This window comes from Perissodus microlepis, chromosome 20, assembly GCF_051167445.1.
Source record: "Perissodus microlepis isolate ML-2025 ecotype Zambia chromosome 20, ASM5116744v1, whole genome shotgun sequence".
Classification (NCBI taxonomy): Eukaryota; Metazoa; Chordata; class Actinopteri; order Cichliformes; family Cichlidae; genus Perissodus; species Perissodus microlepis.
Window position 1 is genome coordinate 31,275,229 of NC_140480.1, and position 12,309 is coordinate 31,287,537.

Consider the following 12,309-nt stretch of genomic DNA (forward strand, 5'->3'; position numbering starts at 1 on the left):
ATGTGGTAGTGACAAACGTCCCTGTATTTTCTTTCTTTTGGATAGCACAGCATGTAAATCAGTGGGACACAACCATACGGTAATTAATGCATATGTGCCACACATGAGCGTGAATGCAGGCAAAGATGTTGGCCACTTGCAAAGGTTATAGGTTGTAGGCTCTACAAAGAGTCCCCGCAGAGGTCTAAATCAGGCCTTAGGCATGTTATTTAATCTTGTTTACACTGGATAAACCAGTGACCAAGTAGGTTTGACTTTATGGCTATGTTGCTGTGACAACCTCCCCAGCATCTGCTCTGTAAAACCAAAACATCAAACACTGGTCCACGGACAGAGAACAGGCCAAAGGTTTTTTTTGTTCTTGTTTTTTCCTTCTTGGGTGCGTAATGCAGGAAATCTCTCCAGCAGATCCCTCAGTTAGAGCATCCTCACTGCCATCTGTAATACCAGCAGGTTCAGTAGTCTTCATAATGCTTTTGCCCCCCCTTTGCAGTCTCGTATGGAGGACAAGGTGGAGCGATTCAAGAAAGCTGTGGAGTATTTCTCAGCTGCCTCCAAACCCCGCTCACCTAACATGGGGCCCTCCTCTTTCATCTGTGAGTAGCAAGCTGCTCAGGACGCAAGTTCAGAAAACAGGATTGCTGTTATGTAATCTTCTTGGCTTGCTCGATGTACTTTTATTCACTGTGAATAAAACACATTTGTCTATTTGTTTTTAATCCCTGTTTTTTTTTCTCGCTGTGCACAGTACCTGGGTTTGGACCTGCTCCATTTGGGGGACCACCTGGTCACATGGGACCGATGCAGCCTGGAAAGAATCAGGTAGATTCCTTTTCTCGCTAATCCTTAAGTCTCTTTGATGTGTAATTGTGTTCTGTCTACATGAGTCTACATGTAGAATAGTGGATTAGGCTTTATTTCCCTTTGCTCTTTGAAATCCCTTTGAGGCATGTGCTCGTTTAGTGACTGATGGAGGAGGGTGCACTTCTTCCCATCTTGTATCCTCCCACCAGCCTTGATGATATGCTTCCAGTTTGATCTGATATAAAATAGGACAGTATCAGTTCCCACCCCTGAGATGTCTTCTCTTCCCTACTCTTCCTCTTTTGTACTCAATTTCCCATGCTTCTTCCTCCACCAACCCAATTTTCCTTCTTTATCCCCCCTTTCCCAGTTCCCTCCCCCCCAGGTCCCGGGGTTAAAGCCACACTATCAAAATGCTCCATATGGACCTGGCTCCGCCCCTCTGTTCCAGACCCCACAGCCACCATCCCAAGACTGCAATGACTCACTGACGGGCAAGATGGGCTTCACTGACTGGTCAGCTCCATATGATTCCACTCAGGGGGGAAATCGACTACCCAATCATCACACCGGCGCTCTGTCTGGCCCCTCTCCGTCTCCTTCCTCATCGTCTGATGGAGATGAACCCAATGACAGCAACGCCAAGTAAGACACTTTTCGAGCATGTAAGGTTCCTTTTGCGCAGTTTGAAGTGGTTCTGTGGGTTCCTAACACGGGATTAGGGCTGCCACGAATAGTCGACTAGTCACGATTACGTCGACTATCAAAATCGTCGACGACTAATTTAATAGTCGACGCGTCGTTTGAAGCTTTGTAAGATCCCAAAAGACGCAAGAATAAGTAGTAGGATTTAAGAGTGTAATAACGGACTGAAACAGAAGATGGCAGCACTGCATGTACAAGGATGCCAGCTGCCGTTAAACCCCGAGGAAGACGACGTAGTGTCCGGTATCGTAGCTGTGTCCAAATTCAGGAACCGCATCCTCCTGTGCCCGCATTTGTAGACCGATTACGTTACAGCGACACGACGAAGACTGTCCAAATTCGAAGACTCCGACAAATGCGGCCTTCATTTCCCCAGATTTGAAGGATGGGTCGGGTGCATACTTCGTGGCCCAACCTATCCCAGAATTCATAGCGCGGCCCTGCTCAGTTTCCAACAATGGCGGCAGCTACTTAGTTTTAATATTACTCTTATTATTCTTTCTGGGTCACAAAATAAACGTTTAACATATTTTCAGGCGAGAATGTAGCTGCGTAAACCTCAAATATCTGCTCAGTTTATCAAGACATCACATATTTTCAGAAGCGCTCCGACGTTTTCGGAGACGTCTGTTACCCACCAGCTCGATAGCTAGCCGGGGTTCAAGGCTCACTAGAGCCCGTGAGAACACCGGACTCCCGGCAAATCGTTTTCAAACCCACCGCCGTCTTTCGCTACTCAGGTTAAACATGATTTATAAGTCACTTAGATAACTTAAAAATGTTATTGTTTGGCTTTTTTCAGTGTTTGATTTGTTCCTGAGTAAATTGGTTTGGCTGAGATTAAAGTTATAGTTTTTACACAGCTGAATAAACATCAAGGAGACAACTGATTATCAGAAGTGTGAGATGCTCGAGAATATACTCCGGTGTCCTGTTATATTTTAGATAGCAAGGAGCAGACGGCTGAGTTTATTAAACTTCACCGAAAGGATCTGCAAATTTCATTAAAATTTAATAAACTATCATCTTGTCTTTATTTTTAGTTAGCACAGACCTTAAACACTTAAAGCTGTAAGCTAATAACAGTTCTATAAGAGCAGATGCTGCTGGTGCAATAAGCTGTAAGTTTTCCGTCCAATGGATGCATGATCTGATTAGTCGACTAATCGCACAAATAATTGGTGACTAGTCGACTATCAAAATAATTGTTTGTGGCAGCCCTACTCGGGAGTATAAAACAACCCTGGTACCATGTGTCTGAAAAGTAAATTCAAAGAGCTTTGCATTTCTGGATGAAGACATATGCATGTCATACCAACCTGTTAGGGCACTTTTTCATCAAGACAAGACTGAGCAAGCCCAGGCAGCCATGGCTCATAAATCTGACATGTAGTGGACACTGACACCACATATAAAATAATTACAGCTTCACACGATGTCAGAGTATTTAATGTTTAATTACTAATCTTATTTTTCATAAGTAGGCTTTTATATAGGATTTCAGTGATTCATACTCCTACTAGGAATAGGTAGTAGGGCTGGGTGATTTGCTCCATCATCCGGTTGTTCCCCTGTGACATCACCTATGACTCATACCAGTGCAGCCATGGCAGGCTGGCACAGGAGGTGAATGTGCAAACATTATGGTTGTGCTATCCACCCTTTCTCTATGATGCGCAATGTGGGGCCCATATCTCACTTCTAGAGGAGACGTCGACACACAGCTACAAATGATCTAATTTTAAAGTAGCCGGTTAACATGAGAGAACACATATTTGAACTGCTAAAACTGTGTATTTTTGTTGTTTTTATTTAGTTAGTTTATGAATAAACACACAACTGAAGTTTGTTCTTGTGTGTGCGTGTCTCACCTGTGCCCTCCACACACAGTGGAGTTTGTTTTTTGTTTTTTAAACCAAAAATCACACATACCACGGGAAGGGGTGGGAGAAAAATTAAGTGAAGAACGTGATAAATGAGTGTCTCATCAGGTGCATTGTGAAATTAATTCAACTAGCAGCCAGAATTGGCCTCCTGTTTTCTCTTTTAAAGATGGTTGATTGATCACACATAGCAATGAATGTTAAAGTGCACATCCAGAAATGTCTCTTTCACATGTGGAGATGCAACATGATATTATATTGAGGCTGATTTAGTTTACTATGAGTCTGTTAATAATTTAATGCATCTGTGGGGAAATTTCTTGGTGAAAATGATCGGTGACCAGGGGTGATCCTTGATATGAGCGACCATTAACACACCCGTTGCAGGTAGAATATAAAATGTCATATAATAAATAACAAAAATTAATGAAATTATTTAATAAAACCACACAGCCATAATTAGTTTTAGAATATTAATGGTTGTGCTGTTGTAGTTTTAAACCTTATTAGTTGACCACGACAGTTGACCACAACATATTACTCAAACGACTGGAGAACTGGGCAGGTCTTTCAGGAACTGTACTAAACTGGTTCAAAACATACTTAGAAAACAGGAAATGTTTGCTCCTACTGGCACAGATTATAAAGAACAACAAAATAAACTACCACAGCTATGCAGATGACACACAAATATATATCACAATGTCACCAGGAGCCCGAGGCCCTGGACAGGCTCTTGGTAAATGCATTGAGGAAATTAATGACTGGTTGTGCCACAATTTTCTCCAGCTAAACAAAAACAAAACTGAGGTAATAGTCTTTGGCGCCAAAGAAAAACGATTACAGGTCACCAGAGAACTTCAATCTATACACCTAAAAACCACAAACCAGGCGAGAAATGTGGGTGTAGTGATGGATGCAGACCTAAACTTGGAAAAACACATCAAGACAATAACCAAATCAGCTTACTATCACCTCAAGAATATATCAAGGATAAAAGATCTGATGTCCCAACAGGACCTGGAAAAACTAGTCCATGCATTCATCTTTAGCAGGCTTGATTACTGTAACAGCATCTTTACAGGTCTACCTAAAAAATCAGTCAGACAACTACAGCTCATTCAGAACTCTGCTGCTCGAGTCCTCACTAAGACCAAAAAAGTGGACCACATCAGTCCAGCTCTGAGGTCTTTACACTGGCTGCCTGTCCGTCAGAGGATAGACTTTAAAGTTCTGATGCTGGTCTATAAAGCTCTGAATGGTTTAGGACCAAAATACATCAGTGACCTCCTGACCCAGTATGAACCTTCCAGATCCCTCAGGTCATCTGGATCTGGTCTTTTATCAGTTCCCAGAGTCAGAACCAGACACGGAGAAGCTGCATTCAGCTTTTATGCTCCTTATATCTGGAACAAACTCCCAGAAAGCCTCAGGTCAGCTGAAACACTCAGTTTATTTAAATCCAGGTTGAAGACTCACCTGTTCTCAGCTGCATTTGAATAAAGCACCAAATCCACACTTTTAAGCTTAAATTTCAAAACTAACATTTTAACTACTGATTTTATCTATTGTTCTGATTTTATCTGTTTTGATTTTATATACTGTTTTGTTTGTTTGTTTGTTAATTAGTTTGTTTGCTTGTTTTAATCAATTTTAAATCATGCTTTTTATTTGTTTTTGTTTCCAATGTCTCTGTAAAGCACTTTGAATCACCTTGTTGTTGAATTGTGCTATACAAATAAACTTGCCTTGCCTTGCCTTATTAACACCTTGTTAATACAGGTTCACCCTCCACTGCTTTCTTGGTGGCCAATAATGTTCATGCAAACCTACTGAAAAGTCACAGACAGCATCCGTTTGTTCTGTATTTTAACATCTATGTCATAATGATGACCGGTGTAACATCCAGTGCTGATAAATGCAGAGACAATAGTCAGAAGTGGCTATTAGTCAAATTACTCTAAACATTATTTTAAACTTTACTATTGGTTTGTCCTTGTCAATCTAATTGTTACACCTCAACTAGCCACAATACACACGTGTTGACCCTGAATGCCAGTTTCTGGATAACTTAAAAATTCTCATAATCCCTCTCTCCTTAGCCATTTGACAGACAAGTCCTCTCGGTGGGAGGATCCCACTGGAAGAGGGGGCTCCGGCTCTGGAGACGGTTCCCAAGGCAACGGGAGCGGGTCAAACATTCCGTCACTGTTATCTATGGCGACGCGGAGTCACATGGACATAACCACACCCCCTCTGCCTCAGGTCAGACACAAACTCCAGAGTTCACAGCACAGTTGTGGGGTGTTTCCGGGGAAAGTCTGTCACCGTGTTTCTGTTTTTAATTTTAGGTCAGCGCTGAGGTTCTTCGTGTAGCCGAACACAGACACAGAAGAGGGCTGATGTACCCCCAGATTTACCACATATTGACCAAGGTGAAACAGTTCTTAGTTACTTAACAGTTCGTTAAGGTTTTAATTTCCTTTTCGAAATCTGTTTTTGAGAGGAAACTTGAACCTGAGATCATCAATCCTTTGCTCCAGCACAGACATTGTGTTATGTAATACGAGTTTTAATGTTAACAGCACAACTAGAAAGCAGAAAATCTGCTCATTGAAGAAGAGCATTGGGTTGGTTAAATTTCTGAAGGACTGTCCTTTGTAGTTTTGATTTTAGTCTTCAAATGCCCAAAAACTTTACAGCTGTGTGTACTACTCCCTTCACAACCTGACACAAACTACCATTAATGGACCTGTGAGGGCACCTGTTTCTTAAGGTTTTTCCTGGCTTACAGTGAGCCTTTGTTGGTTGATTATGCATATGTCAGTGCGCCTCAGGGTGGCTGTGGCTACAATGTAGCTTGCCATCACCAGTGTGTGAGTGTGAATGGGTGGATGACTGGATGTGTAAAGCGCTTTGAGGTCCTTAGGGACTAGTAAAGCGCTATACAAATACAGGCCATTTACCATAAACATGAACAAGACATGTAATCTTTATATAAACATTATATTTCTGGCACTTTATTACAATTCTTTAATAAGTCTCTGCGGGTTGTCAAAAAATGCTTCTATGCAGGAAAAACCCTTTGTGTACTGGTGTTTTTGCTCAGATTTGTACTGGGATTTCCGACTTCTTTCTCTGGTTGGAGCCTTTTGGTGTTATTTTGTGAAGAGAGTAGTGCACACCCCTGTATGAAACACTGTGCCACATGGAATACCCTTCATTTCCTGGAACAAAAACACTTTCAGGTTTCTGAAAGTTTGAAGTTTAGAGGCTGTAATCAAACCCACAGAGACTCATGAGCCGCACACTCAACTAACAAAATGTGTTCCTTTTTAATCAGCAGAAAAGTTTTTTTTGTACTAATGTAAGTTTGAAAAATGTTATGAGGAAAAAAAGTTATTTTAACCTCATAGGCATGTCTTAGGTGCGCAGTGTGTCTTTTGAACACTGAAGTTATGGTTGCTGAAAAATGGCCATCGTATGCTTACATACACCTACCTATCTATCCATCAAAGTTCAGCCATGTGTACCAACCCTGGATACATGCAGGAAAGTAGTCTCAGCAGAGATGCCGAGACCGCCGTCTTTCCAACCACCTCCATCAGCTTCTCTGAGAGAACATTGCGTTGTTCCCAAGCCAGCCAAGAGACGTTATCTCTCCACCAAGTCTTAGGTTTGCTCCAGGGTCACCTCACCAAGAGGGTGGCCAGGAGGCATTCCCATCAGATAAAAGGAGCTTCAGCCCACAGACAGCACAGACAACCCTTTGGAGGAGCCTCATTTATGCCCCTTGTATCCATGAGCTCATTCTTTCAGTTAGTACCTAAACTTTGTGTCCACAGGTGAGGGCAGAAACGTATGTTGAGCAGTGAAACCGACAGCCTTGGCTTTATACTCTGTCTTTTTACCACAACAGTCCGTTACAACATCCGCAACACTGCAGATGCTGCACCAATCCGTCTGTCTATACCCCGATCCGCGGTATCCCCGTGTTACTGCAATGCCACAACTTGACGAAGAAATTAATTTCCAACTTCCAGCTGGCATGCTACACTTTTGGGGCTGAGAAGTATGGCCTCAATGTTGTAGGTGCTAATCCTCATCCCTCGTGTGTGTGTGTGTGTGTGTGTGTGTGTGTGTGTGTGTGTGTGTGTGTGTGTGTGTGTGTGTGTGTGTGTGTGTGTGTGTGTGTGTGTAATTTCTGGCAGTGAGATTCCTTTAGTCATGACTTGATAACTTGCGCGGTAGAAAAATGCATTACGTAAGTGTTCAGATACTCCTGCAGGTTAAACTGGACTAACGAAATACATTCAAGGCTGACTGAAAGACTCAACATAAACAAATTTGAAAACACCTTAAGCTGGCACCAGTCTGCAGAAGACTGTTAAATAGTTATTGTTTTCATTCAAAAGCAGTATCTATGCATTTTGTCCATGTCTAAATGATATTGTCTTGTTAAGAGAAAGCGTATGAGACTCTTTAGAGCTCTCGATCCTGCTCTCTTATTCATTTTGTCCTCAACTATTCCTTATGCCCCTGCATCCCTCAGGGAGAGATGAAGATGCCAGTGTGTATAGAGGATGAGTGTAACTCTGAGCTGCCTCCTGCCTCTCTGCTGTTCCGTGCTGCCAGACAGTATGCCTACGGCGTCCTCTTCAGCCTGGCTGAAACACACCGCCGCCTGGAGAGGCTCGCTCTCCGCAAGAGGGCTCCCCTGGAAGGTAGGTCTTGGTCTGAGATGTCCTGCAGATTTTAGATATCACCGTGGGTCAACACACCTGAATGAAATGATTAGTTCATTACCAGGCTTCTGGAGAACTTCAAGACATGTTGAGGAGGTCATTTAGCCATTTAAATCAGCTGTGTTGGATCAAGGACACACCTAAAACCTGCAGGACACCGGCCTTCAACGCCTGGAGTTCAACACCTGTGTTGTAGGGAGATGTACTATTAAAGTCAAGGAATATACAGGCTTAAAACGTCCTGTTCCTCATACATTGCTGTTACCTGGGTCAGTATGCCAATCAGGCTTGTATGTATGCTGCCATTACCTGATTTGAGTCGTTATGCCTTAGGCAGCCATAGATGTTCGAGATACATTAACTAACTTAAAGTTGTAGTTTATTGTCATTATAGGTCAGACGAGCCTTCAGGCTTGTAAACATTAAATAATGATGACCACAGTGACATCTTGGACATCCTCGAATTTTTGTTTTACAAAGGATTCACTCGACTGTCATGTGTGGCAAACAAAGGCAGGAGTTGTGTACCCAGCTGGTCGTTACAGCTCAAGGTCTCTTCACTAAATATTCCAATTTCACAGCACTGGCAGAATCTATATGTGTGAAACAACTCAAACCTCTACATGCTCTCATCTTTAGCAGCTTCGGAAATCTCCAAACCTGAAGCATCTGCATCATAAGCAACGCCACCGTATGTATCTTATTATTCCAACACTTGTTTCTGTGTTGCAGTTCCTCCAGTGATTATCAAAGAGTGGAGCAGCGGTAAGGCCAAGTCGGCCCTAACACCAGAGCTGGTTCCCGCCTTGTGTTTCCGTGAGTGGACCTGCCCCAACCTCCGGCGGCTCTGGTTAGGTCGTGCCAGCGAGGACCGCTCCAGGAGAACCAGGGCCTTCCTGGCCTGCCTACGCTCAGACTGCCCAGCCCTCCTCAACCCAGCACAGGTCCCACAGCATCTGCTGCTCATGTGCTGCGTGCTCAGGTATCATCAGTTATAGGGATTTTAAAACGCTTTGTTGGGTGCAAATCTAAATTTGACGAATAGGGTTTTTTTGGAGGGTGGAATATCCAAATATCTTTTCTGTTGCAAATACTGCCATGTATAAAGGTGACAGAGCAAAATATGTGCATTATTGGGTATAACCAAACAGCCAATCCTTTCAGAAGCAAGTTTTGGCACTCAGCAGGCATCTTGACAATTCCTGTAGGTAGTTACTTTAAAACATGTCAAGGAATCTGGTCAAATAGTTAAAAAAAAGAAAATAAAAACAGACCTTGTGTCTTTATTTTTTCTTTTTTCCTTTCCCTGCTTGAGAATTGATCCAATGTTACTTCTGCCTTTGTTACAATGAAACAGTTTTTTTAAGCTGATGTCATAGACGGCCAAAGTATTTACATTTTTCTCCTGAATTTTCCCAGAGGCACTATTGTTCAGTGATAATGGTGATACATAAAACACATTTCGCAAGACTTAACTCTTGCGAAATGGTCAGTAAACTCAAAAGCTAATTATACCTTACAGGGCTCTAGAGTGCGACCAAATTTTTCAGTGGTGCGACTAAAAAAAAAATAAAATCGTGGACTAAACCAATCGGAGATAGTCAGGAGCGGGACCTCTCTGATTGGCTGTGGTCCAGTTGAAAGTGCAGGTGGAAGGAGGGAGGTGAGTAGCTTGAATAAAGCGATATTGATTCATTAAATCCTGAATCGACTTTTAAATATAACTGTGTTTTGCCAGAAATGCCAGATTCTCAGATTAAAGCTCACAAAACTATTTCAACAATCACCAAACACCAAATGAGAGCAGGTACACGGATTCCACACGAAGACGTAAACACAGAGCGGACCCGACGCATCAGGATCAGCTTTGTCTTTCTCGGCTTTCTTACCCGACGGCCTGCAGACGGACACGCTGTCAGAGCTCAGCGAATCTGATGCGTCGGGTCCGCTCTGTGTTTACGTCTTTTTGCGCTGATTCTGAGCTGCAGGTTTTGTCTCTCTCCAACCAAAATTCACCGAGCCAGCAGCAAAAGAAGCAGCAAACTGCGCTTCACATTTGATAAATGTCGTCATGAATTCCCTCTGACTTTTGCTGTTTTGCTTCCACCACGATAAAAATCACACTTCATGCACAGCTCGCTCTTTCTCTCTCTGTACTTCAAGAACAGTTTCCCGTCTCAAATCTGTTTTCTGCATTATTCATTTGCTTATTACCCACCAGTCTACCGTTGTTTACAGCGCTGTCGGCCGCTGTCTTTTTCTTTTCTTTCTTTTCTTTCTTTTTTTTTCCCCACTTAAATGACCTCGGACAAGAAAGCCTAATTTCTGCTGTTCAATACTGAAGAAATTTAAACTTTTTAAAATTATGCAATATTGCAGAATATTTTTAAGGTTATCTGCTATAAAAAGCCAGACCAGAAAAATCTCCTTCATGTTTTTCTGTTTCATTCTCACTGGTGCGCCCATGGCCCTGCCTTAAGAAAACCTTTCTCTTCAAGCTTAAAAACCCCTACTGGTTTCCTTAAGATTTACTCTTTTTGGCCATTGTTCAGTAATAACAGTAATATCCTAGACTTGAGCAGGAGGAGCTATATGCCATTTATATTTGTTTGTAGTATTTATGTCTATCCAGTTCATCAAATGCTAAATTTACTCAGTTTAAACTGACAAATGAGCCCTCGTCACCTTACTGTTTGTAGTAGTTTTGTCACACGTGATGTCCGTTATGATAACGATGGCTCTGCTCCTGTCAAACAGTGAGTCAGCATACAGGCTACCACAGAACAGGAAGCTCACAAAGATAAATGTCACTCAGTTTGATGTCATAATTATACCTGTTAAAGCCAGAATGTCTTCTGCAAACAAGGCCGTGAACTGTGGCGCTCCAGCACGTGTCTTGTTCTTGTCATGTTCTCTTATTGCCGATCTCCTGTCTCCTCTCAGTCCTCATTCGTGGCTGTATTTACGGAGCAATTCTGCCCAAAAACTCAGGTCAGAGCAACCTTTGCTCAGGATCACGCGTTACAAGAATAAAATAAATACACACTGCTTGAATCTGGTTTCACTTGTTGATAAACCAGCTGGAGACGCGGATTACAGCCTCAGAAGTATCCTCCTGTCTGCTTGTTATTAAAGTAGATTATAACAAATAGTTAAAAATTAAAAAGACCGATATTTCCACTAACTACAGTAGGAAAGACACGTGTAATAACATTAACAAACACTTTGTCTGCTCTCCCATTAAACCCCATCAGCGCTGTAGTGAGCCAGCACTCCCAACACCAGGACTCTAATTGCAGTTCAACAGTCGCGTTATTATTTATAGCAGTGCTTTTCTTACTGTGACATGTCAGGATGTCTTCTGTGAAAAAGGCTCATCAGTAGGTTGACAGAAAATGACATGTCTGTTCATACAATGGAGCCAGTAACTCAGCCTTTGCAGCATAAATCCTACACAAGATTGCCCTGCTTTCTTTTTCTGGAGACAAACGAAATAATGTGCTGATTATTTTTGATTTGTGTGGGTATTTATATGCTTCACAGTTAAATGTAACTACATTTTAATTCATCAGAGAGGTAATAGTTGCTGCCTTGTTTTTCACGAGTGAAACATGAAGGGAAGCTTCAGCCTTGTTGATGCAGACAAAGTGACAGCAGGAAGGAACATTTACAACAGGCACACTTGAGAAATTAACAAATAACGAGATGAAAATTCACTTTTGCATTTCAGACATGAACTGGAACAGCTTACTGGCACTGAATGTATGCCTTGCCTAGGATTGATTTATGTAATGGTGCAGGATGTCTCTGGGCTTGTTCTGGCTTTTGCCTGGGAGCTCCGGTTTCTCAGAAACATGCAGGTTAATGCTGCCTGTGTTAGCCCAAGACTCCCAGTTTCACTTCCTGATTGCATACATGTTGAAAAAAACACATCAGCGTTCGACTGTTCGATATCCCCTAAAATAAATATAATTGCTTTTGTTTGTCACAATTTGTGTTGCAAGAAATCATTTTCGTTCATACAATAAGTAATAAAAACTGATTTAAAGATTTTCCACTCCAGTCATGTAAGAAGAGTGTAAGAGTGATGCTAAAGTTAATCTTTTTTATTGTTGTTCTTTTTTTCACCGAAATCTGCACTCTTGTCATCCTTTTGATTTAAATATAAGTGT

At 42.1% G+C, this 12,309-nt stretch overlaps 1 protein-coding gene across 1 annotated transcript in view; it reads left to right on the plus strand.

Moving 5' to 3' along the window:
- Nucleotides 1–12,309, plus strand: part of fam120c (family with sequence similarity 120 member C) — a 39,476-nt gene that overhangs the window by 15,139 nt on the left and 12,028 nt on the right. Inside the window, exons 5-11 of the mRNA XM_084916226.1 lie at nucleotides 494–596; nucleotides 749–822; nucleotides 1,175–1,449; nucleotides 5,495–5,657; nucleotides 5,744–5,827; nucleotides 7,945–8,116; nucleotides 8,870–9,119. Coding sequence (XP_084772352.1) covers nucleotides 494–596; nucleotides 749–822; nucleotides 1,175–1,449; nucleotides 5,495–5,657; nucleotides 5,744–5,827; nucleotides 7,945–8,116; nucleotides 8,870–9,119 — 1,121 coding nt within the window. The remainder of the gene's footprint in view (nucleotides 1–493; nucleotides 597–748; nucleotides 823–1,174; nucleotides 1,450–5,494; nucleotides 5,658–5,743; nucleotides 5,828–7,944; nucleotides 8,117–8,869; nucleotides 9,120–12,309) is intronic.